The sequence below is a fragment of the Arvicanthis niloticus genome, chromosome 8 (assembly GCF_011762505.2).
Source record: "Arvicanthis niloticus isolate mArvNil1 chromosome 8, mArvNil1.pat.X, whole genome shotgun sequence".
NCBI classification, from domain to species: domain Eukaryota; kingdom Metazoa; phylum Chordata; class Mammalia; order Rodentia; family Muridae; genus Arvicanthis; species Arvicanthis niloticus.
In genome coordinates this window covers 26,804,644-26,831,944 of record NC_047665.1, presented here as the reverse complement: position 1 = coordinate 26,831,944, position 27,301 = coordinate 26,804,644, and the positions used below count along the sequence as shown (strand labels likewise).

Below are 27,301 nucleotides of genomic sequence, written 5' to 3'. Positions count from 1 at the left end.
TTTTTCATTTTTGCGGAGGACCCAAGTTTAGTTCCCAGCACCCATCTGGCAGCTCAAGACATCTGGAGCTCCAATTCAAGAAGCTCCAGTGCCATCTTCTGGCTTCTACTGGAACTGCATTCATATGGTTCACCTATGTACATCCAGGCAAAATACCCTTGGCCTCTGTGAGCACTGCACGTACATAGTGCACACCAAAATATGTAAGCAAAACAGCCATACTCATAAAATAAGAATATAAATAAATCTTTAAAAAAGTAAGGTGCAAAAGGAACTAAGACAGGTACCTGATGGTGACCTTTGACATCAACACAAACACATGTGTGTGCACATACAGACACACACACAGACACACACACACAAACACACATGGCAGGAGGTATGGAAGAAGGAGGGGTAAACAACGAGAGGATGAGCAAACCTCCCTTTGGACCTTATTGAGATGTCAATGACATTTTCCAGCTGGTATGATTCCAGAAAGCTTCCATGGGGGATATAAGAATTATAAAATGTAACAAAGGTAAGATTGAACGTTGTCTTGGATGAGCCCAGAGTACTTCTCATCCCTGCCACTAGGAAGCACCATTCAGCACTGCCAGCCTTCGTCAGAGAGTGCCAGGCATCTGTGTGATCTTGATGCTTTCCTAAACAGACATTTTTGCTTTGTTTCTGATCATAGCTGGTGCTCAGGATCGAATCGGCTGGGCTTTTGGCCTGGGATTAGAGAGGCTGGCTATGGTCCTCTATGATATCCCTGACATTCGCCTTTTTTGGAGTGAGGATGAGCGCTTCCTGAAGCAGTTCCACCTGTCAGACATCAATCAGAGTGTCAAGTTTCAGGTAGGATGACTTATAAGAATTAGGATATCGTCGATATAAATGGTCATTAAAATCTGGGAGGTTCTCCTACTTGAACATTGTTGAAATTTCAAATAATATTTTAAAATCAGTGTGACAATCTTGACGATCACTTGATGGGATGTAAAGTCACCACAGAGACAAATCTTTGAGCATTTCTTTAAGGAATTATCTGGCTTAGGTAAATCAAGATCAGAAGACCCACCCTAAATGTGGGCATTGCCATTCACAGTACTGCAGTTGTCTTGCCTGAATTAAAAGGAGAGGGGCAACTGTGCACAAGCACCCATACTCTCTTGCTGGTTATGGACAAATTAGGACCAGCTGTCCTCTGCTTCTTCTGCTATTCCTGCCATAGTGGGCTGTATCTCTAGATCTTTAAGTCAAAATAAACCCTCTCTTTTAAAATAGATCTAATTTATATCTTTACTAATTCTTTAATAATCTGATGCATTGAATTTTGACCATACTCAACTTCTCTCCCAATTCCTCCCAGATCCAGTATCTGTTCCATACCCAAATAAATAAGATAAAACAGTTCAATTAGTGTTGGGGCTGCAGGCATTCTCTGGGGTGTATTTCACCTACCAGGTGCCACACCCTTAAAGAAGGCCACCTCTCCTTCCTTGCTAGGGAATTCATAATCACTTTTTCTCCTTATACTTGGATTTTTGTCTGGCTTGAACTTGCACTGGTCTTGCCACAGTCTCCGAGAGACCATATGTGCAACTGCTCTGTTGTGTCCCGAAAGTATTGCTTTTACAATGTTTTCACGAATTTGCAGTGATCTCCTGATACTTGGAAGGAAAGAATTTGTTATAGATGTCTCATTTAAGTCTGAGCACTCAACAATCTAGTATTCTCTTTACCTGGACCAGTTGTAGGTCACTATGAGCTTCTCTCATGAGGTTTGTGAAATACACTAATATGTATGTATAATGGTAAGTCATTGAGTTGTTTTAATATCATGTCCTATTATTGGAGAAACAGCAAGCTGTTCCCTGGGTCCTGCGTTCTGTCTAACCACAGGATTTTAGCCCTTACAATGGTGTGAAATATAGGTTCCACCTTGTAGAGCAGGCCTTAAATCTAATCAAATATTGGTTGATTGCTCCTATGACATTCATGCCATGATAGCACCAGTGGGCTTATCCAGACAGTCAGGTTGTTATTGTAGCTCCCAGCTTTCGTGTCTGAATAGACTAATGGTAGCTTGCATTCGTGTATTAGTGTGCATAATACTGTGTAGCACTATGAAAGCCAGTCATTGGTGATAACATTTCCAGATATGTACCAGTTTTATAGTTCAGTTGTCTTCAGCAGTAGGACTTGGAATGTAACGAAGAGTAACAGAAAACACCTGTGATGTATGAAGGACTGAGGGACATTTACTGACCAACAATTCCAAAAGAGGTAACCCATTCCTAGCATTGGGCTTTCAGTTTATTAACCTATGGTGTTTATAAGGGATATTGTTGTCCTCTTAGAGTGTATCTCCATTTAAACACACACATTTTCTCTTTCTTTCTCATGTATATGAATGTGTGTGTGTGTCACCTTGATACAAATCTAAATATATCTGGAAAGAAAGAATTAAACTTGAGAAAACATCTCCAGAAGATTAGCCTGTAGGCATGTTTGTAGGGCTTCGGCTGTGGCTGCCGCCTCCTCCTGTCCCTCCCCCTCCTCTTCTTTCTTTCTTCTTTCTTCTTTCTTCTTTTCTTCTTTCTTCTTTCTTCTTCTTCTACCTCTTCTTCTTATTCTTCCTCTTCTTCTGCTTCCTCCTCCTCCTCTTCCTCCTCCTCTTCCTCTTCCTCCTCCTCTTCCTCCTCCTCTTCCTCCTCCTCTTCCTCTTCCTCCTTCTCTTCCTCCTCCTCTTCCTCCTCCTCTTCCTCCTCTTCCTCCTCCTCTTCCTCTTCCTCCTTCTCTTCCTCCTCCTCTTCCTCTTTCTCTTCCTCCTCCGCCTCCTCTTCCTCCTCCTCTTCCTCCTCCTCCTCCTCTTCTTCTTCTTCCTCTTCCTCTTCCTCTTCCTCCTCCTCCTCCCCCTCCCCCTCCCCCTCTCCTCCCTCTCCCTCTCCCCCTCCCTCTCGCCCTCCCCCTCCCCCTCCCCTTCCCCCTCCCCCTCCTCCTCCTTCTTCTTCTTCATGTATAAGGGTCCTACCACTGCAAGCAGTGCTATCTCAGGGTGAGTAGTCCTGGGTGTATAAGAATGTAGGCTGAGCAAGTCAGGAAACATCATCCCTCCATGGTTTCTGCTTTAGTTCCTGCCTCCAAGTTCTGCCCTCTTTCTGCCCTGACTTCCTTCATTGTCAAAGTCTGACCTGTGAAAGCCCCTTCCATGACCTATTAGCTTCTTCACTCAATAACTAATCCCAAGGCCACTTCTCCACTTTTAAGTGTTTGTTATAAATATTACCTTACTTCAAGAAACCAAAGTATGTATCAATTTCTCTTATTGCTTTGACATATGACTACAAAGTTGGGGGCTTAAAACATGAAGTTATCTCATTTAAATAGGTAGTCTGGCACTCTGGAGTCAAGATGGGAGTAGGTATGGTTACTTAGGGAGGCTCCAGGGGACAGCCTGTTCTTGTGTTTTTGCCAGCTCTCCAGACCCCTTATGACTATATACATACCACATGGCCTTTTGAACTCCTGAAATCTGATCATTTTTTCTGAATTTTTGCCTCCTCCTTACTAGGATTCCTGTGATTCCATAATGCTAGTAACATAGTTCAGGATACTTTTCCTTTTGTTTTGTTTGAGACAAAAATGGTCTAGCTATATTGACCTGGATTGCCTTGAAGTGGCTGTGTAGACCAGGCTGTCCTCAAAGTCCCAGGAATCAGTGTGCCTCTACCTTTCAAGTGCTGAACCACCATGCCCAGCTTCTCCAGACCTTTCTTAGTTGCCTCTGTAGGCAACTCTGGTACCTCTCTCTCTAGGCATAGGAACATATTCGCAAGTTCCAGGGTTCTAGATGTCTTTCGGTAGCATTTGTTGCTTGCCTCTCTCCTTTTCAAATAATTTTTCTTGACATCAAATATTCTAATTTTGTTAGTAGCACCTTTTACTATTTTTATACTTTTGCCATGTTTATCTCCCTAAGAAGGAACTAGGAGCCTCTTGTCACAGCTGTCTGTAATCCTAGAGAATACTCCCCTGACCAGAACAAAAATGTTGAGAAAAGCCTTCTGCAGCTGTGATCTTGTGGCTTATGACTTCTCTGGCCAGGAACCTCCAGAATCCTGTTGTGTTGGGCAGAGATTTGTCTTCTTTATCTTCCCTTGGGTCCTCCTAACTTACGCCCCAGGCTCTCTTGGCCTCAGTAGTTGTATCCTCTGCATCTCCATGGTCTTATAAATTAGCTCCTAGCTATGAGGGTGTTCTGGCTGCAAGGGCAGTCTCTGATTTAGAGCACCCTGAAGCCTTATCTAGGAGACTCTTGTAACACGTTGAGAGCCATTTCTTAGATTTAGTAAGGAGTAAACTTGACTCATGCCATTTTAATTTTTGGTCGTCAGCGTGCATACTTTGATCAAAAATTTGCACATGACAGTTCTCTTTGGCCAACCTGAATGATGCTTTCGATAAGTAGACAAACATTGTGGTTGCTTTGTCATGCAAGCATTCTCTTGCCCTGCATGAGAGCTCTCTGCCCACTGCTCCAGGGCCCAGTGTACTGCCAACTAAGTACATGTACCTTTATGGGATGTATTTCTGCACTCTCAGGAAGTCACACTTGTGTATTAGTGCCCTAAATTGAGTGCACAATAAATCAGCTTGTGTGTGTGTGTGTGTGTTGATGCAATCTATAACTGTGAGGTCAATATTTAGTCTTATACAGTATTAATACATCATGCACTTTATTTACATAGCTTGCCTAAATGTCATTAATCACATGTCTGTCCATAGTAGTTTACTAATTTTTTAGCAATAGTGGCTGTCTTCTTTTCTGCCAGATCAGAGGTCTTTGCAGGTTGTCTTCACAGTCTATATACTATGCTATTCCTAAACCTGGGTGATGTTCCCTTTGGCCTTGCCCTGTGACATTACTAAGAAGGCAGTGTCACTGCTTTTACCTTCTCAACAAGCCTCTGACTTAGGTACTGATACTTCCCCATTTCAGTATCAGCCTTAGCCTAGTGTAGTACTCTATCAGGACCTCAGCGGGTTATTTGTTTTAAGCTTAATTGACTTAAAATTCATGGATACATTATTCATATCCAAAGCATGTTGTACCCATATGTAAATACATAAACTACCAGGTTTATTAACTTCCTTTATGAGTCTAATCACAGAAAACCACATATATTAATGATTGTCAAACTTTAATATCCAATCGAGTCACCTCTGGATCCTGTTAAACATGGCTTCCATGTAGGGAGAGGGGCTTTGAATTTCTTCATCCCTGCATGTTATTACTGCGCCATGAGTCCACAAGCTACATTCTCTGAGAGGCAGCCGAGGCCTCATTTGTCAATGAGGCAGACCCTCCAGCCTGGTTCTGAGCCATCTTCCTCTGGTGCATTTTCCCTGTAAATTTAGCATTATTCTTTTATAAGTAGATCTATAAACCTTTCTTCTTGCCCTAATTTTTTTTTTAAGTTTTTAAGAATTGCAGTTACTTTTACTCGTTTTAAATTTTTGATGAACTGCTTAAGATGCCTTTCCTGACCTCGCCTCTCTCCTCCACATTTCTTCCTCTCCTTTATTGATACTTGTATTTCTACTTAAAGTATTGTATTTCTGCTTAAAGTGATGAGATGTTAGTCTTTAGATCAGAATGAATATCAACTAGAGATAATGAAATAAGTACTTTAAAACATAAATTCAATAGACAAAGGATTTGGGGTCAGGCGTCAGCAGGTGGGAGCTGCGTTGGTTTATGGTATCCACTCGGTCTTGGGGAAAGTCAGCTATGTCTAGGGAAACTAGTGGCCCAAGGAAACTCAGTCTCTCTGACCCATCTTATGATAGCAGTCATCAGCAGTTATACAAGGATTGGAGGTTTTTAAAGGGGTATTGTATATTGGCTCTTTCCCCTTAAGTATCTATGTTGTTGACTAGGCATAATTCAATAATTCCTCTATATGTGATCATAAAACCTTTTTTATTTGTCTGTGTGTATGTGTGTGTGTGTGTGTGTGTGTGTGAGAGAGAGAGAGAGAGAGAGATCAGAGGACTTCCTTTGAGAGTCTCTTCCTTTCCTACCCCCACCCCCCACCCCGTGGGTTCTTCGATTCCAACTCAGGTTGTCAGACTTGGGTTATAATCACTTTTATCTTCCAAAACATCTACCCAGTCCTGTACATGATTATCTTAAGACCTTGTAACACTTGACACTTACTAAATCCTGTATGCAAATCATGAACTAATACTTACCTATTACAACTATGATGCACCCAATGAATTTGGTGGATACTATGGATATATTCTATAGGAATGAATGTGAGGGTTACAACCACCATGTAAACCTAATCATAACTCTACAACTCAGTGACAGCCAGAATTTTAAGCCAAGCTTGAGTCTATACAGCTGTTAATTTTCAGTAAGCTCTGTTTTTACCTATACAAGGTAGTAGTAGACATGGAAATTCTTAATTCTTAATTCCAAGATGTGTCTGACCTACAGGAAGAATCAGATTTACTGAGGCATGTCAGATAACAGCTCTGAGGTGGAAGTACACATAGGTGATCAATAGTTACAGTAATACTAACCACAGAATGTGGAGATCAGACTTCTCTTTTTCTTTTCTCTCTTTTTTTTTCTTATGAGTTAATTCTCTAAATCCTTCCACATCTCTCTAGAATTGTCTCAGGGCTCTCACCTGATTATATATTAATCTCCTGGCTTGGAGGAGCTTCTAGAATTGCTGTTTCTGTCATTATCATAAATGGTGTCTGATAGAGACTTAAAGTAGGATTTTACAGTTCTTCCTCCTACTTCACATAAATTTGATTGTGAGAATCTCAAGAGTTTCAGTGTATTGCGGTGACATTGCTTTTAACTGCTACCCTATGCATTTTTTCTTCTTAATTAAAATTAAACATTTTCTTTTGCTGGAAAAGAGATGGTTCTTCCAAGAAGAAAAAGCCACAGGAGTACACAGGCAGATGGGAAAGCCAACAGCTTTGTGCTTGTTCAGTAAGCATCACTGGCTCACAGGTGTGAGCAGTGCAGCAGGAACAGGCATAGTTGGGGGTCATTCTTTCTCATTGTGTTGCTAGGTTTTTAATTATATTCTTTCCCTTCTTCCCCCTTTTCTCTCCAACCCCACTCAAATATGGGATAAGGTATTAAGGGCTCATTCCTGGGGAAGACAGATCCCCTCTCTCAGCACTTATTAGTTGCCTGTAGTTCTTTATCTACAGATGAGGCCACCAGAGATTCCCTGTCATCCACATTAGCACTTCTGTTGGTGTCATCATTGTTCAGGTCTGGTGTAGGCAGCCATATTGCTGAGATATGGAAGAATCTTCCCTGCCATATCTAGAAGACACAATGTCACACCCGAGTTCCTTGTCCTCTGATTCTTAAAATCTTTCTACCTTGTCTTCCAAGATGTCTCCTTAGCCTCGGGTGTAACAGTTTTGTTCTAGATGTGTTCACTAGGGCTATCCAACCCACGAATGGTTGTTCTCTGCATTTTAAGCAGTTGTGGGTTTCTGTTATAATCTCCATCTGCTGCACAGAAAAGGTTCTTTGATGAAGCGTGAGAGCCATAGTTATCTGTGGGTATAAGAATTGAGAATGCAGTTAGGAATTATATGGGTCCAGTGTTGTTAGTAGGTTCTCCTTTAAGATCCATGACTTCACTAGTTCTGGACCTACCCAGCTGCCTATCTTCACCAGACCTTGTCCTATCATTTCTCACACCGTATCTGCCACCCAGATCCATCCATGCCAGCGTACCTTGCACTGAAGCCCAGCCTGCTGAGTCCTTCTCCTTCTGCCTAAGCCTCTAGCATTCTCCCCATCCTTAATCAGGGCCCACATCTCTCACCCAGAGTTCAACCTATTCTTTTCCAACCTCTAGGATTAGGCCAGTGCATGCATTTTTTTTTTTTTTGTCCACCCATACCCTTTGTTCATGAGATTTATTTTACTTTATGTGAATGGGTATTTTACCTGCATGCATGTCTGCCCAGTTGGGCACAGGACCCTCAGAGTCCAAAAGATGGCATCATAACCTTTGGAACTGAAGTTACAGATGGTTATAAGTTGCCACATATAAGTTAGGAATTGAACCTGGGTCCCCTGCAAGAACAACAAATGTGCAGTTATATTGACACGTTTTATGTGTGATATGATGAGCTCAAAAATTAAGAATGTGGCTAAAGAAAACACTAATTTATGTAGTGGGTGGCTTAATTATTTCTCCTATCACTTAGATAAGTAATGAATCAAACGTTTTCTTTCAGGGAGAGAAAAGTCTTTATTTTCTCCAGGGTTTCTCTGTGAGATGTATAATTTATAATTCTGAGATGTAACTCACTGCTGAAGTGTAGTGTGTATAAGAGATAATAGCCCTAGTGAAAGCATGCTTGGCACAGTGGAGCCCCAGCCTAACTGCTGTTCCAGAGTTAATACTGTATTGCTTTCCATTCCTGTTTTGAAAATGATGGAACATCGTAGACAAATATTTATCCCTTTGTTTTGCTCAGAGCAGTGTAGACCTGGAAGGCTGCCATCCTATGTCTCTGTATAGGTCTCCCTTCCAGTCTGTGCCATGTTTCTCTGGAGAGGAACAACATGAGGAATTCAGTCTGAGCCCTTTCCCTTCCAAGTGACATTCTTCTGCTCTGCTGACTACTGTCACCTTGCTTCAGCACCATGCTTCCCATTCTTGTTATTGCTGCACTTTCTTCTTGTCTAAAAACAATGTGTAGGGTTGTCCCAGAGTTTTATTCATATAATGAGTGCAATTAAAAATGAGAAATGCAGAGAAACTTTGTGAAAAAATCCAGAAACAAATTCTACAATTGATACGGAAATGCAGAGGCCCTGAATTGACCAAGTGATGATCAAGAAACCTTGGGAACTTGTGAACCTCATGCAGAGATAAAGAGTTCCTAGAGAGAATCAGGGAGTCGAGAAGAACTCTGAAAAACACAAACCTCCTGCCCTCACTGTGCTCATGGCTGCATCCTGCATGTGCTCATGCTGGGTCCTGCCCAGCAGTGCTGAGGGGAATAGTCTATGTTGATGCAGCAGGGCTAGCTGGTTATCTGTATGGTAAAAAGGAGAAATGACCCTGGATTCTTCATTAGCTAGAAATGAGTTCTGGGCTGTGGGCTGGGGTTTGAAAATCTGAATGCAAAGTGGAATTTATTAACTTTAGTCTTTGAAAAACTCATTTTACCATGAATGATTCTTTGATTCTTATTGGAGTAAATTGAATTGAGGAGATTGAACTAAATGAACTATAGTAATATAAAATTAAAACCTAATTATATGTCTGATCTTGAAAGTTTGAAATGCTTATTTAAAGTGGTTGCTGTGCATTCTTTTTGAAAACCATTTATCATATTAGAAATATTTCTTTCTATTTCTAGTTTTCTGAGATTTTTATTTTTATCATTAATGAGTGTTAAAATTTATTAAACCCTCCATGTATTTTGACATATTCTCATGAGTTTTAGGGCTTTATTCTGTTTCTGTGACTACTCTTTTAATATTAACTCTTCTGTTCTTGAAACACATATATGAGCTTGGTTATATTCCCTTCCTTATGTGGTAGTTGTGGATTGGGTTTGCTAATATTTGTTTAGGATTTCTAAGTCTTTATTCAGAAGTTACAGACTTATTTTCCGTCTGTTTCATTCCTCTCAGGTTCAGGTGTTAAAGATTATGCTTTCTTCATAAAGCAAGTGTGGAAGCATTTCCCTTTTGTAATCTCTGGAAGTGTATTTTATAAGTTGATGGTATTTATTAAACATTGTATCTCTGGAAGTATATTTTGTAAGTTGATGGTATTTATTAAATATTTTGTCAAATTTTCAGTGGCTCAAATTGTTGTTTTTTGAGTTTTTTTGGGGGGGTCAGGTTTTTTTTGGATTTTTTTTGGATTGTTTCATTGTTGTGGATTTTTGTGGAAGTTTTAAATTACAAATCTTTTGTGGCTTTTAGGCTATCCAGATTTTAAGTTTTATTTTGTATTAATTGATTAATTTCTGTTCTTCCTCAGGAACTGCCAACTGCATTTAAATTTTTAGATACATTGGCATATACTTGTTGATACTATTCTTTTATTATTCTGACATTTTAAAACTTTTTATTTAGTAATTAAACATATGTGCTAATTCTATTTTTCTCTTACATATTGTACCATTTCATCTTTAATTCCTCCTTTTTCTCATTCTAGACTTGCTCATTCTCCTCATCTTTCTTTTCTAATTCTTCCTTGTCTTCTATGCTGGTGATTGATCCCAGCACCTTCCATATGCTAAACATACAGTCTACCACTGAACTATTCCATCGGCTCTTTTGAGATCACCATTGGATGCTAATTTAGCAAGGTATAAAACTCTTGAAGATCATCATTCTTTTTTAGCATTTTGAAGATACTACTTCAGGCTTGTATTCTGGGGAAGTCTGATCTTAATCAGTTTGTTTCTCTGTACATAGTACTACCTGTTGGCTTAGGTGATACTTGAGAATTTTTCTTTACATTTGAGGTCCTCCAATTTTATTGTGATGCATCTTGATATTGATTTATGTTTATCTCAGTGAATATTTACTAAGTACTTTTGCTATCACAATTGACCCTCAAGAAATCTGAGTAACACTTCTTCAGTTTTCCTGATCTTGCATTTATGCATATTGGAGCTTTCTGTCTAGAAGGCTCATGTTCTGATTGATTTAGTTGATTGTGCTTTTCACATTCTAATTTTTCTGTGTTTGAATATAGCCCTTTTAGGTCATTCCAGCACATTTGTTTCCCCTCACTTTTGCTATTTTTTTGCATTTTGTCTCTACTGTTTTTGTTTGGCCTCCTCTTTGTCCTTTATGTGTTCTCTTTGAGAACTAGTCTTCTACTACCATTTTGAATACATACCTCTTCATTATATAGTCACCATGTTAGTAGGGTTTGAGTTAATAACTCATGAAGAACATTAAGTATTCCTTTTTCCCTGGACACACAGCTCCCTTTAAAGAAGAAGATGATTCAGTTCATGAGCTCATTGAAGCATCATAACAAGATTTTGCAGTGAGACTCTGAGGAAATAATTTCTTTAACATTAGCATCTTTGGTTGAGTTGTTATTCATCAGGAACTAAGCTTTTCATCCAAATCTGTACTTATTAAGTCAGCCCTTTTCTTTGACTTCACATCATTTGGCACAGCCCACTCCTCTGTACGGACTCAGGCTCTTTATGCACTCTGTAAGTACTTTGTACTTTTGAGCTATTAGTAACTCTACTTTCCTCCCCTCTTCCTCACATTTTTAAATATTAAAACAATATTCTGATCTTGAGATATAATATAATGTATAACCTTCCTATGAAGTTGTAGATTATGTAGATGAGGTGCATATACATTTAAAGAGTCAAATTAATATTCATAAAGTAATAAGTTGGCTGCATATGTGTTAATTATATTAGTTACATGTAAGAAAATTTAGCATGTAAATACATTTTAAGCTCATAGTTCATTATCAACAGCACATTCACATTATTCTATAACTCACCTGCCAGCTATTTCTAGAACTCCTTACATTGAAAACCTGATTCTTTGTGATCTTTATTCCCTGACCCTCTTTTTACAAGTCTCAGGAAGCTGTCATTCTGCTTTCTGACTCTGTGAGGTTAACTTCTATATGTAGAAACCACACAGTTTGACTTACTTGTGACTGGCTGTTTTCCTTAGCACAGTGTCTTTCACATTTATTCATGTTACAGCATATATCAAATTTTTCCTCCATATGAAAATGGTATGTATATTCATGTGTTTATTCATTTATTTGTCACTAATAACTGTGAGTAAAACTACTATAAACCTGGTGTTTCAGTATTTTTTGCATTGGTTGATTAACATACTAAAACCTAATTCTTATTCTTTGCTCTATAACTACTTAACTATTTGTTGACTCTAACCTCATTATCATCAACCTGTCTCTGGTGGTAGATGTTGGTAGAGAATTGACTGCAGTGTCTTTTCTGAGTGTGCATCTGTTTTCACACAGGTGTGACATGCATCTCAGATTCACTACAACATGGTGTTTGAATGTGTGGTGAGAAGACTTGGCCTGGGATTGGAAACCTTGGTGGAAAAGAGCCATTCGGTTACCCAGTGGCTGTTTTGTGCCCATTGTGTCTTTGCTCCTTGTCTTTTGTGCTCGAAGGCCATGTGTGTTCTCTGATAATGGAGAGTGAGGAGTAGGATTTCCTCATCTCTTGTCCTGTCTGTATCTAATTTTATTGTTAACTTCTGACTACACTTTTTAGTTAATCTTGCCAGCTGTACTACCACTACCATTATCACCCTGAGGTGAGGAGTGGTGTTAGGGAAAGAATAGAATCTATCACTGTCCGCAGACCCCCTTCTTCTCAAAGAGCTTATACCAGATGATCAAAATCCTCAAAACAAATTTGGGGTTTCAGATCATGAAGAGGCCAGAGGATACTGACATGGGGTTAAGAGGATCAGAACTGTATCTACTACAGTCAGTTCCTCCAGAACTATTTGTAAAACACCTTGGTAGCAAGACCCTCTCAGTGTAGTACTCCTTCCTTGCAGCTGCGTCTGAAGTCAAAGAGCTTGGGTCATGCTGGGGCCCTGGGCTAATGCTAAGCTGGTAGTGTTGAGTGTCAGCCTCTCTCCCTGACTTCTCTGTGCCTCTTTCTGTTCTTCCTTTTTTTTTTTTTTTTTGTCTCTGTCCTTCTCACTATATGTTTTGTAGGTGATATTTTCTCTCAGTCTGTGCCTGTCACCATTTTAATATGTGATTCTGATTCAAGTTAGGTTGTCAGCACAGCAAGGAAGAAATGGTCTCAGGCTGCATGGAATCCACAAAGGGACTCATTTCCCTGTTGTTTATTGAAGCTGTAGATGATGTGTGTGAAATCTGACAGGATTTTTCCCAAACACAAGAACATGATGAATTATTCATTCCCAAAACATTTCTGAGCATATACTCTTGTGTAAGACACTCTGTTCCACACTGAGGTTATAGAGAAGCCTCTGTCCTCTGATAGCTCATGGTAGTTGTGGGCAGTAGTGTATATAAAGGCTTTGATAAAGTAGGCTGGCTTCCTAAGGCGTCTCTTCTGAGCAGGAGTAGTCAGACTAATAATGAGAAGAAGACAGGTAGCAGCACCATGGTGGCAGGGTGCAGCCATATTCGGCAGCTCAGTTTATGGTGTTTATTGGGAGGGAGGCAGATGCTCTGAAGTAGGGGGCAGCCTGAGCAGGGAAAATTATGGGATGAAGTCTGTCCTTGCATTTTGTCTAAAAGAAAATAGTAAAGCATTCCATTTCCTGATCAGAGTTCTACACTAGTTGTCAGTGTCAGTGGACAGTAAGAAGCATTGGTTGGGGCTATGAGGTTAGGAGTCCATGTAAAACCCACCATAGGAATGATGTGAAGGCAAATTAGGCAGGAATAGAAAGATGGAAAGGTGGTTCTGGGATCAAGAGAATTTCCAAGCACTGAAAGGTGGTAGGCCATTGGGGCATGATGTAAGGCAGAAGTGCAGTGGTTGTTTCTTTGATTATCTAGAATAAGATTATCTAGAATGGCTTCCATGGAAAACAACAGAGGGTGATCTTTAACTGACTTTGGCAAGTCTGTGCTTTTAGTCACCAGATGTAAAAACACACATATGATCCAGGGTGACCCCCAGGATTCTGCCTTTGAAACTGGGTGGATTAGAAAAAAGAAATAGGAAAATAAAAATAATGCGCATTTGGAGAAGTAAATGAAGAGCCCAGTTTTGGCCAAGAGGAGGCATGACTGTAACACTGCTACGTTGTTGTCCTCTTTGTCTTGTTCAATGTGGCAGAGTCAGCACTTGTCCTGGGCATATGGTTGCACATGGCACTGGGACCAAGGAACAGCTGAGGCCAGGAAAGAAGGAATTGTAACAGTGTTTCTTGTGGAGGCTAAGTCAGAGCAGAGGTCTCATGTGAGGTTGGCCTGGGCAGTGATTCCCAAGGGAGAGACAGTTGACGGGGTGCACTAACTAGCATAGGTGGTGCTAGGAAATTGCTGGAAAGCAGACAGCTTACCATGGTGACAAGGGTGAGTCTTCCTGGAGGAATGGGGCCCTTGATAACAGAGGAGAACTACAGGGCCAGTATGTAGCCCTTCACTACCTGCACAGCCTGCTGAACTCTCTGAAGATGCTCCAGTCCCTTGAACTTGCTTAAGACAGTTGCATGAACATAATCACCATGGAAGATGAGACCAGCCACATTTTATTATTATTAGTAGTAGTAAGTAGTATTTTAATTAAAGTTGTTCAAAGGTTTGAATGATTTCATCTTCTAAGTGGTTTTTTTCTTTTTTTTAGTGTTAGACAAAAAATTCTTCTTCTTTGTCCAAAGACTTAGAAGTGAAGAACAACAAACCAGGCTGACATTGTAGTAGATGTCATGAACATCTGAGCATTGGGAAGATCTTCCTTGAGTGTTTATCTTGGTGAAAATGTAAGCAAATGGGAAGAGAAGAAGATAGTGCAAGTTTTCTTCCATTATTAACTTAAGTCTTGACAACCCTGAGCAACAGAGTGTGCCCTTTGCATTCTGATGTCATTAATAAAGCCCATGATGTCTTATTTGACATTTTGTCTTTAGCATCATGTTACCATAACATCAGCATCTTCTCAAGGTAATTCAGTCACCGTCTTCCCAGGATTTGGGTTCCTACTCTTATGTGGGTGGTTTGTTTTTTCTCCTTCTTACCCAGTTTTCCAATTAGCACCTTATAAACTCCACACAGAATTCTACCACTTAACCTTTTTCACAAAAAAAAAAAAAAAAAAAAAAAAAAAAAAAAAAAAGAGGAATGGAAACCATATTCTTGTTATCCTTGTTAGTAGATAGATTCCAATTCATACCCTGGTGCCCTGAGTGCAGAGCCTCCATATCACAACACAGGAAATGCTGGTCGCTTAACACATTTCAGAACAGCAACAACAGGAAAAATCCTTGCAGGTTGGAAACAGACTGAATATGCCTGTTGGGCAGAGCTGTGCAGGCTTTGCCAGCTCCAAACTGTGGGGACAGACCTTCTCATCAGAGTCCCCCCCCCATTTTTTTTTTTTTTTTATCAAGGAGGTGCCGAACGATATACACTGTGTTGCCACTGTGGAATGATTTCCATTTTTCTTCTCATCCTGGGATCAACTTTCTCTTGTACCAGAGGAGAAATAAACAGATTGCCTGGCTGTTCCATTGATTGTTGTATTTTCATGAGGACGTAGTGATTTCATACTAAAATGGGTAGTCACTTATTATACTCACTTTCACATGCTGCATCTATTAGAGGCAGCTACCCAGCCATTTGTATGGAAACTGAACTTGAATGCTGAAAAAATGAGGTAGAGCCTCAGACATTGTTTGTTGACCTTTTTAGTTTTATTGTAATTGGGGGTGGGGCTGCAGAAATGGGAAAGCTGTGGTGAGGTCTGTTAGAGTTCATTCTGGTCTTACTTATCTCATACCTCCTCTGGGACAGACAGGCACGGTAGGGTTTTTATTTCAAAATTACTTAGATAATTTGTTTGTATCTGTTAATTAAGGAGTAGAGGCTGCTGCTGTCCTGCTGTTGGTACTGTGGATTAAGTCCTGTGTGTGTGTGTGTGTGTGTGTGTGTGTGTGTGTGTGTGTGTGTATGTGTGTGTGTATGCATGTGTGTGCGTGCATGGGTGTGTGTATGCATGGGTGTGTTTGTGTATGCATGGGTGTGGGGGGTATGCGTGGATATGTGTGTGTCTGTGTGTGGGGTGTGGGTGTGTATGTCTGTGTATATTCGTGTGTGTGTGTGTTTGTGTGTATGCGTGGGTGTGTATGCGTGTGTGTGTGTGTGTGTGTGTGTGTGTGTGTGTTAGGGTGCACAGTTAGCGTATATAAGACCCTAGACTTGATCCATAGTACCAAAAGAAAGAAAGATGGGTGGATGAATGTGTAGATTTAACCTTTTATAAAGAATTACTAAAAAATTAAAGCAACCCTTCTGTGGCTGAGTGATAGAATACTTGCCTAACATACTCAAGACCCTGAGATGCATTCCAAACATTGTAGAAAGTCAATAATAAATACCCACATAACGAAAGCAGATGCTGCAAGGAACACATGGGAAAGCTTGTTAGGATTCTCCAGGGGTGGTAATGTTCCAGGTGCCCCCCTCCAGCCTTCTAATGGCGACACCTTACCCCTTCATACCTGCTGCCTCCAATTCACCTCCTACCATGTCCTAGTATCTGTAATCCCTGGGTGTGTCTTTCTCTCCACAGCCAAAGGAAAGTACTTAAGTGCCACAGTTATCTTGACCTGGGAGAACAAAGCATATCCCTCAGACTTCACAACTGCCCCAAGTCCATACAAGTCACCATGAATAGCCACACAGCCATCTGTCATGTACCACAACCCTCCATTCTGTCCCCAACCACAGGGCCGTTTGTCTCATCCTTTCTTGGCTTTGACTCTACCTTCCAAGTCCCATCTACTCTGTGTTTCATGAGCCTTCCTTCCTTCTTTCTCCTCAAGTGTAGACACAGGCCTTGATTGCCTGATCTCTCTCCCCCAGCATCTATGGCTCGCACTCTTTCCTATCTGCTAGCCTGGTTTAGATATCTGCTGTATCAACCTCAAACTTAAATCTTTTTCTTGTTTGGATCTAATCTTCCATGTTGAACATGTCTAAAGCTAATAAGGCAGAACTGATTGACCTCTTGACAGATAGGGGCTTTCTATTTTGATGTAGAGGAAATGCTTAGCAGCTTCCTGGTACTACTTCTCCATCCTCACCCGTAATTTCATCTCCTTGATGGGGCAGTAAGGGGCTGAGGCTATTAGATGTTATTTCCACTGTTCCTTCCCCATTTCAGGGTTTCTCCGGTAAGCTTCCATTCATCTGTGATCCTCTGTCAGAACCTTTGGGTGTGGAATACAGAAAACTGCTTCCTCACAGATCTCTGAGGTTCTTCTCGCATCAGAGTTCGAGAACCCCAGGTCACACTGCCACACCAACTGCCTGTTTACCCTGAGTGTCTGGATCTTCTCATTTCTGCCTGCTGCTGCTGCTGCTGCTGCTGCTGCTGTCCTACTTTAACCGTTTCAATAGTTCCCATTACTTAGAATGCCTTACAATTTTATCCAGGCTGTTTGCTCGCTAATTATCACTTCCTGCCCAGTTTCTCTTGCTCTGCTTTCCTTATATCTACTTTCTTTACTAGCATATTTTTTTTCAGAGCTGAGGACCGAACCCAGGGCCTTGCGCTTGCTAGGCAAGCGCTCTACCACTGAGCTAAATCCCCAACCTCTAGTAGCATATCTTAATTGCACAAAACAATGGGCTTCAACAATAACCTCCTTATATATGCAAATACTGTACAGTGATGATATTCACCTCCTATCTCTTCTGTTTTCTGCTCCCTCTGATGCCCTTTCTGTTCCATATAATGCCCCCCATCTCCTTTCATGTCTCTTTTGTCTAGATTATACATGTGAGGAAGCATGTGCTGTACCTACTTTCTGACACTTGCAGACTTCTGTTTTCTGACATGAATGGTTTGATGTCAGCTGTCCCCTGTGTCCTTGTGCCTGTCTCTGATTTCTAGACACACTCTGTACTTTCTGGGGTCACTGGAAATGCTTTGTATTTTGACAGGAGCTGGCTTGTGAGTATGTGTATGTATAAAAAACATGAACACTCGTGCTCTTCCCTGTATAAAGATTTGCATTCTTTTTAGAAAAGCAAAATATTGGAAAATGAAACTCTAAAATGAATTATGGATCTAGAAATAGTGGTAGTATAAAACATTAATCCCAGCACTCATGAGGGAGTAGCAGATAGACCTCTGTGAGTTTAAGGCCAGCCTGATCAACTAGTGAATTCCAGGCCTGCCAAGACTTGTAGTGAGGCCCTGCCTCAAAGATAGATAGATAGATAGATAGATAGATAGATAGATAGATAGATAGATACATCATACGTAGATACATACGTAGATACATACGTAGATACATAGATGGATAGATGGTAGATGGAGAGATAGAGAGATAATACATGAGTAGGAAAGATAAGAATAAACTCTTGTTACATTAGAATCAGAGAAATTAATAAGAATTAATGGATTGGTTAGTTGGATGGTTGGTTGGTTTGGTGTGTGTATGTGTTTGCTGGGGATTGAATCTAGGGTTTGTATGTGCTTGCCAAGTGCTCTAACACTGCAGTGTATTCTGTCACCTATTCTCTTGTGGTTTTTATTTTATTTTATATGTATGGGTGGTATGCCTACATATGTGTTTGCACCATGTTCATACAGTACTCTAGAAGGTGTCAGATCCCCTAAAACAGGAGCGACAGTTATGAGCTGCCATGTGGGTGCTCTATAGGTCATCCTTGTAAGGGCATCAAGTGCTCTGAACCACTGAGCCATATCTCTACCACCCTCTCTCACACCCTTTTTAAGGTATGGGGTCTTCCTAAGTTGCCCAGCCAAGCCTTGAAAATATATCTGTGAAACTATAAAGAATCTTTGTGTGTGTGTTTGTCTTTTAATCCAGAGACCCTTCGTAGTTCTGCCTTTTGTGATCATCTGAAACAGAGCAGTGAGCAACCCTGATAACCTCAGTTTCCAAATACTGTTTTCCGTTAAGAAGAGGAGTGGCCCCTTGCTCAAAAGACTAAGCCTGGGAAAACAGAAGACAAGGAACCTAGAATGTAATGCTGAACTTGATGTGACTCTGATATTTTCCTGTTTCTCCTTTCACAGAATGTCTATAAAATGCAATGACCTTTCACTTTAAGCTTTTCCCTGAAACTGCAGAGGAATGGGAGCATGCTTTTCCCAGTAAGAATGAACCCAAAAAGCCGGGCTTGGAAACATGACACATTAGTTTGAATACAAAAATAACTTGCCTGCCATTGCCCTTTGGTGGCATTTTCTGAAATTCCATAGCCATTCTGACCCACTTGAGGAAAACTGACTGGTAGTTACTCTTGTGGAACCTTCCCCAGCAGCTCTTCCTCAACACCTGTTGAGTGTTAGTGCCCCACAGACAGGACACACACCTTGTTCCCTCACACAGCCATAACACATCACTCTGGGCAGGAGCTGTAACCACTCTGGGAAGGGGACTCAGGGCTGCGTGGAGGCTGTACTCAACCAGACTGTCTTCACAGCTCCAACCTTTGTGTTCCTCCCTCTTTGTGCACAGAGCTATGAGGAAGTGTGTGTGTGTGTGTGTGTGTGTGTGTGTGTGAAAGAGAGAGAGAGAGAGAGAGAGAGAGAGAGAGAGAGAGAGAGAGAGAGAGAGAGAAGAGACAAGCAGCAGTAAAGCTGACAGTGAGCCATGAGTTTTGGAGCAGACCATATGAATTTAATTCCCAAGCCACTGCTCTAGTGGGTCTTAAGATTTCTCACCTGCAAAAGCAAGAAAATATTAATTCCTACTAGTCAGAGAAGGTTGTGAAGAGGATTAAGGGGTTTAAATACAATACAAATCCTTAGCACAGTGCCAACATATAGAAAGTGTTGTGTAAATCTCAAATATTATAGTTGTAAATGTCTGTGTTAGTATAGCCGATAAATACCTGGCACATGCTTAAATGGCTATGTTAGAGGTTAGCACATACTCTCCTACAGCCCAGTAGCCAGCATTAGTATATAAATTAGAGGCAACAGGCAAGATATAGAAATGGTGTCTTGACAGCTTTTTCACAATAATAGTTTTGCCCCCCATCTTATCTTAGTATGTCTCCTCTCTGGGGTTAATAGAAGAACCTAATTCTCCACCACCCCCCCCACACACACACTAATATTTTCCTTTTGTCCATGAAGGTACTGTATATTAGATACAAAATGTTGCACCTGCCTCTGTATGACTGACATCTTCTATCCTGTTGAGTCACTGATGGTTTCTCTGATTATTTTTTAAACACATAAGGGATTACCATGACAACACTATCACTCACTGATTGATAATGCAAGACATATGCTTGCAAATCTACTGCAACACAGCCTAGCTTGTTAAAACCAGATTCTCATGTTTGTGACCAAGCATGGATCCTGGCCTTTGTTGCTCTACTTTTTCTGTTGATGGTTTATCTGCTTTTGCTTTGCTAGGACCTAGGGCCTATAGCAAAAGCATGGAACTTAAGGAGCATTGATTCTCTAGGTTGTGTTACTTCTGATTTTTATTTGAAGAAAGTAAGACTTCAGGGCATTTACTCAACATTCAGAAAGACAATCACGTAGAAACAGAGTACACCTTTTCTAACTGCTGTACCTTCATTCAGCTCCGATACTCACGTGGGGAGCAGCCTGATCTACCATGTGACCCTGCAGCCATCTATGCCAGAGAGGTCGACCTAACACCTGCCCGTGTATATCAAAGCAATGACTAAGACCTTGCCTGTGAAGTCACTTTGTGAACAGGTCCATAATTTGATGTTGCCATCAAGATGTAAATTATCATTGTGCTTCAAGAGATCACCATTCTTGATAGAAAAATGGTCAGGGAGTCCAGGTTTGACCTTCCCTTTCCATGTCATAATCATACACTGCCAGTCCTTGCTTTTAGTTTTCTATAACCTGTTGACATAAATATGTCAGTGTGTATGACTAGTGAAAAGCTTGGGTTGCCAAAAGAAAATTTTAAGTATGAAAGGTAAGCAATACTGATGGGAGAACTGTCTATTCACTAGTTCTGGAATATTCTCTCCACATATGTAGAATTAAGGATTTGGGAATAATAGCAGCATTGCAGAATTCACAAAAAGCTGAAAAAGTTGTGTAGGAATTTTGTAGCTTTGAAGGTGTGCTGGGTGATGAGAGCAAGGAACTTCACACAAGTGGGTCCCAGCATCTGCTCCTCGCAGTCTGGATCCCTAGATTGTGTTCACCTAACATTCAGAATGGCTCATCCTTAGACTGTGGCCCCTGCAGCCAGAGGGGAAGTCAGCACACTGTCAGAGGATCTAGCTAGTGCACTTTTAACTGGGCATACAGGAGCCATGTTTTCATGTCACTAAAATGAAACCTAGGGGTTGGAGAGGTGGCTCAGAGGTAGAGTGCTTGCTGCTCTTGCATAGAACCAGATATCAGTTCCTGGCATATACACAACTGCGTATATACTTTACTTCCAGGGGACCTAATGCCTTCCTCTGGCCTCCATGTACACTACACACACACACACACACACACACACACACACACACACACACACACCATGCTTAAATACTTACATACATATATATGTACATGCATACATACATACATCTTAAAAATGAAAAATAGAATACACACATAGAAAAAGGAAAGACGGTTATGATACCAATAGGATTGACTCAAAGTCTTTAACTGAGTTCACTTTTACTTGGAATTAAAAACCCAAATCAGCCATATGTGTAGCCTGCAAGTGGTGCTGCTGAAAAGCCACCAGAGTGTTGCTGAACATGGTCCCTTGGGGCGCCGTCTCTCTGAGCATCACACACAGGCAGTCTTGTAGCCAGGTGTCTTCAAGGTGTGCGCTGTGCTTATTCTTTGCTTTGAGCTCTGGATTCCTGCACAGCCAACAGCTGCTTTGCTGAAACTGCTGTCAGGGCCAGGCGCCTTCTGCTTGTGCACAGCAGGGCCTGTGCAGGAGGCTGTTTCTCCTGTGAGTCTGAAAGTGATCCCGAGTGAGACACCCCACTCAGGCATTTAACTCAGCCTCAGAGCCAGATGCCAGCTCCCTTCCTGTGAGTAACCACTAACCTTTACAAAGCTCTCAAGCTCCCACAGCAGCTGCCAAGTGCTTGCCAGGTGCTTTCCGTGGTTTTTACCACCGTTCCATAGAGTAAGTGCTGAGTACATGTTTTACACGTGGCAAAATTGATATTTAGAGAATTTTAAAATTTGTACAGAGTTACACAACTATCAGGTAGAACCTGACAAATAGCTCTGGAGGCATCAAGAGCAGTCAGTAACCAGTGATTTCATTCAGTCCTGTCTAACAATTCATGGCAGAGCCTTTGCCATTGGACAGCTACGTTTCTGTCTGTGCCCCTCAACAACTGGGTAGCTTTTGATCACATTCACCAGATGAACAAAATGTCTTTTTCAAAGTTTAAAAAAAAAAAAAAAAAAAAAAAAGAGTACTGTTTTTTCAAAAAAAAAAATGACAGTTTTGATTTTTTGTTGTTTTGATTTGGGGGAATTGTTTGTTTTTTGTTTTTACATTAGTTGAAAGTCAGAGACAAAGACTAATGAACTTTCTAGAATCATTGCACTCTAGAAAACTGGGTTCATTGCAGACACTGTGATGGACTGTGCTGGCTTGTTTTTGACACTGGAGTACATTCAGGCAGCACTCACCTAGAGCCATTTGAGAAATGGCCTGTGAGTGTTTGGTCAACACATGAGGGGTCTAAGAAGTAACCGTGTCTCAGTGTCTTTGATTTCAACCCTCATTCTGTCATCATTCCAGCCACTCACTGTATATCACCAGTGTATGTCACCAACGGATGACTGTTTCTTTGCTTAAGGAGCACTTTGCACACATAATGGTTCTGTGCACCAGGCATAGCCCGTTACTGCTCACCCTCTGTAAAATTAAGAAATTAGAACATAATAGATGTTTCTGTCTGTTACATGCACAGATAGATCTCGTCCACCAGTGTTCACTAAGTGTCTGCTCTGCTCTCAACCAGTTGAGCAGTTTTTGCAAGATTTGGAGAAGAGTCATGCATACTTAACTCTGCCTCAGTTTCTCTAGCTATAAAATGAATATATGTGATACCACTTCCAGGTAATTTCATTTACATGACATCTTAAATATCTTTCAGAGATGCATGGATATGTTCAAATTATTAATAATCTCATGTGTAGTAACCAAACAATACCGTTTCCTCTATAGTTACAAATAGAATTGTTTGCTGCTGTTCTTGAAAAAGAGACTCACTGTGTATCCCTCACTGTCCTGGAACTGGCTATGGAAGCCAAGCTGGTGTAGAACTCAGAGAACTCCATCTGCCTCTGTGCCTTTCTTTCTAGTGCCTGCATTAAAGGTATGAGTCACCTGCCAGTTAGAGTTATTGTTTAACAGGTCTTCATGTCCTACTTTCAGGCTCTGTTGTAAGGATGTTACATAAAAATCCTGTTGCCTAGATACTGAAGTATTAATAGCCCCATTTTACAGAAGAGGAAACTGAGACCAAGACAGGAAACATAGCAGGTCCAGTGCCACAGGCATAGTCATAGTGGAATTCTGTTAATCTGGTCTGCCTGCAGTCCTGTTGGCAGTGTCAGCCTGGACTCAGGCAAGTGGCTGTTTCTTTGTGGGGCCTGTATCACAGTTTTTATTGGGGTGGGGGAGCCTAAAATTGCAAAATTTTAGATGTTTCTGTTCTGACCTTTCCTAGCATGTCAGGCCAACTTCCTCCTCACCAGCTGTCACTGCAGCTTGGAGGCAGGCCTGCCCTTGGCTCTAGATGCCACTCTTTGACTAGAATTCCACTCTCCCTCATCCTGTTGCTGCAGACTCATCTAAGCTGCAAGACAGGTGCTGCAGAATTCAGCCAAGTCTTGACAGGTGCCTGGTCACTTTACAGCAGCAGCATCTCCCCAGTGCCACCTTCAAACCAAATGAGTAACCAACAAAGGCTTGCTTGAGCTTCTTGGTAAACCCAGCCGACCAGTTCTCAACAATCTTCGTGTGTATGTGTGTCTGTGTGTCTGTCTGTGTATTATTTGTGTGTCTGTGTGTATATGTGTATGACTGTTGTGTGTCTGTCTGTGTCTCTGCGTGTATGTGTCTTTGTGTGTGTCTCTGTGTGTGATGTTTGTGGGGTATGTGTATGTGTGTGATGTTTGTGTGGTCTCTCTCTCTCTCTCTCTCTCTCTCTCTCTCTCTCTCTCTCTCTCTCTCTCTCGGTGTGTGTGTGTGTGATATGCAGCCTTTGGAGAAGGACTTTAGGAGCTCTCAGTGGCATAGTTTCTGGATGACTATTTTATCAGCATGTTCAGTTTTGTTCTAACCTACCATAGACTTGCATCTGCCCTCCCACAGCATTTAATGAAGAGGTCTTTGACATAAATCTCTGAAAACAAAAGCTATATTATGCATCCTGTGCATGCAGAGCCGCCAGGGATGTTTCTCTGTGAGATGCATAATTAGAAACTGCAGCTCTGTGCTGTGAGTGTGGAGCTGCCATGGGTTAATAAAACACCAGTTCTCAGCTCCTTTTCTGCTCAGAATATGAATTAGGATATGCAGAGGCTAAATGACAGGAGCAGCCAGGGAAGGAAAGTGCCTTATTTTTATTACTGTAATGTTCTTCATCCTATATTCTGTCATACCACAGCATAGTTCCAGAGACCTGAAGCAATGACTCTGTACAAAAAAAGAATGGTCTCAGGTGAATGTTTATTTTGTATGGATTAGAAGTCTTCACTAATTCTATTTTTGTATTGTTTTTATTTAGAGATTTTTAGCTGAAATACAAATATATGAATTTAAGGCATAGACTGTGCTGTTTTTACTGTAATAATTACCACAGTCAAATTTTTATTCTGTTCAGAGGTAGTGTGTGTGTGTGTGTGTGTGTGTGTGTGTGTGTGTGTGTTCTGCATTTTCCTTATCTATCATTCATTGATGACTCTTGAATTGATACTATGGCTTGGCTGCTGTAGTAAAACTTTAATAATGAACAAAGAGTCCAGACCTTTTCTGACCCTGATTTGCGTGTATGCACAGACATGCTGTGACTGGCACTTAAGGTAGTTCTCTTTTAGTCTGAGGCCCCTCTACACTGGTTTCACATTGATTGTACCAGTTTCAGTCCTACCCACTGCAAACAAGTTTCCTTTCTGTACATACTTAGAGCCATCCTAGGAGATGAGTGTTGATGTCTCATTGCCTGCATTGTTAGCACTGAGCATCCTTTCAAGTACTGTTGGAAATGCATGTGCTTCCTTTGGAGAAATATTTACTTGAGTCCTTTGCCCAATTTTTAAGTGCAGTCATTTAGCTTTGTTACTTTAATGTAGCTCCTAATATATTTTGAATATTAATTTCTTACTGGATATATAATAATAAAAGAAAATTTTAAGATTTCCTAAACCACAAAGGTCAAAGCAAAAAGTGAAAGAACAGATAAGGGAAGTTAATGTGCAAGCAGCTCCCAAAGGTTGATTACAGTGAGATCTCTACTTTATGCCTCTGGCAGGTATAAGAGCTTGTCCCAGGACCGAGCCAGGTTTGTTCATTCGTTCATTTTTTTCATTCATTCATTTATTTTTCTGCCCTGCTTCTGTACTGGCTCAGTAAGTCTATTGAGGTTCCTATCAGAGGTTTTTTGGTCTGTAGAATTTTGCTTTGATATTGTTTTCTTTGCTGTGAAATGTTTTTTTTATGTAGTCAAGCATTTGTTTTTTGGGTTTTTTTTTTGTTATGTAAACTTTTGGTGTCATATCATGTGTGTGTTTATTATATTATACATATACATACACATATATGTAATATACCTACATACATACATATGTACATACATACATTCATAATACTGTGCTCAGTAGCTTTATTCCTGTGCTATCCTATAGAAAGTTAAGTTTTCAGATCTTAAAACTTTTTCATTAATTTGGGGTAGATTTTTATATGGGTTGCAAGGTAAGCTTTCAAATTCATGCTCTTTGCATGTGGATAGCCAGTTATCTTACCTCCATTGCTTGAAAAGCCTATGCTTTCCCAGTTGTGTATTTTTGGAAACCTTGTCAAAGATTACCCCATGTAAGACAGTTTATTTCTGACTTCTCTGTTTGTTCCATTTATCTCTGTCTGTTTCCATGCTGCTATAATGTTTAGATTTTAATTTAGTATAGAAAGCACATAATCATTAGTTTTATTCTTTAGGTTCAAGAATGTTGTGGCCCTTCTGTTCTTTTGTGCATATATTGATTCTAGTATTGTTTCTGTGTCTTATAAAAGTGCTATTAGAATGTTGATTGAATTCATAGACTCTGTAGGTCACTTTTACTAACATGTTTTAAAATAATTCTTTTAATCTATGAATATAAAGAGGATGGATAGCTTTTCATTTATTTGTATATCCTTCAATTTATTTCAGTAAATCTTTCATTTTCTTGATTTACTTATTTCAAAATACTTTTGATGGATTTTTTCCTTTTCTTTCTTTCTTTCTTTGACAATTCATTGTCATTATATAGAAGTATAACTGATTTTTTATGTTGACTTGGTATTTGTGCTGAGTTGAATAAGAAATGTCCCCTGTCGTTTTGGGCATTTGAATACTTGATCCCTGTTTGGCGGGTTAGTAGGGTACAATCTTGTTGGATTATATCACTGAGAGTAAAAAGCCTTGCCTGCGTGGGTCTTGCAGTTGAAGATGGGAGCTCTTAGATTCCTGCTTCTGCTCCATGAGCTCAGCCACGCCTCCCTATCATGATTGGCTCTTACTGTCTAGAACTGTAAGCCCAATAAACTTTTCTTCTATAGATTGCCTTGATCATGATTTTATTGCAGCAACAGAAATGTCAAATAATATAATATCCTTCAACCTCATGAATTAATTCATTTATTGTCTCTAACAGTTTCCAATGACGTTTTTAGGGCTTTAAGTATGTAAGATACTGTCATTTTCAAATAAAAACAACTCTTTCCTAGTGAGGGTATATTTTATTTATTTTCTTGCTTACTTGCTTTATGTGTGAACCCTAAGACTTTGTTGGCAGAGGGTGATGAGAGAGGGTGTCTTGTCGTATTGCGGATTGTCTTAGAGGGAAACCTTTCATGTATTCATATGACAAGAGTATATATGTTGAGATATGCTCTTTTTGTTACCAGAACCTTATCATCTTCTATTAAGCATTGACTTGGAAAACAAAAAAGCTAACAAAAATGAGGAACTTGAGGCCTCAATCAGCAGAAGATAATAGATTCATTTGGAGCTGTCAGCATGCTGCTTCTTAACTGTTTAAAGCCGAGGGAACTCAGACCTTTTGGGTTTTTGTTTGTTGGTTGGTTGGTTTTTGTTTTTGGCTTTTTGTTTTTCTCTTTCCTTTTTTGAGACAGGGATTCTCTGTTCAGCCCCCGCTGTCCTGGAACTACCTTTATAGATCAGGTTAGCCTTGAACTCATAGAGATCCTCTTGTCTCTGCCTTCTAAATCCTGGGATTAAAGATGTACGCCACTATGCCTGGCAATCTTTTTTGTTTGTTTTGTTTTCTATGTGATTGGTGTTTTTGCTGCATGTATGCCTGTGTGAGGCTGTTG

General features: G+C 40.4%; 1 protein-coding gene across 7 annotated transcripts in view; it reads left to right on the top strand.

Moving 5' to 3' along the window:
- The window catches only part of Fars2 (phenylalanyl-tRNA synthetase 2, mitochondrial), a 413,321-nt gene that overhangs the window by 228,570 nt on the left and 157,450 nt on the right, over positions 1-27,301 (top strand). For all 7 annotated transcript variants that reach the window (XM_034510757.2, XM_034510759.2, XM_076939185.1 and 4 more), the window contains one exon: positions 680-840. In XM_034510757.2, coding sequence (XP_034366648.1) covers positions 680-840 — 161 coding nt within the window. The remainder of the gene's footprint in view (positions 1-679; positions 841-27,301) is intronic.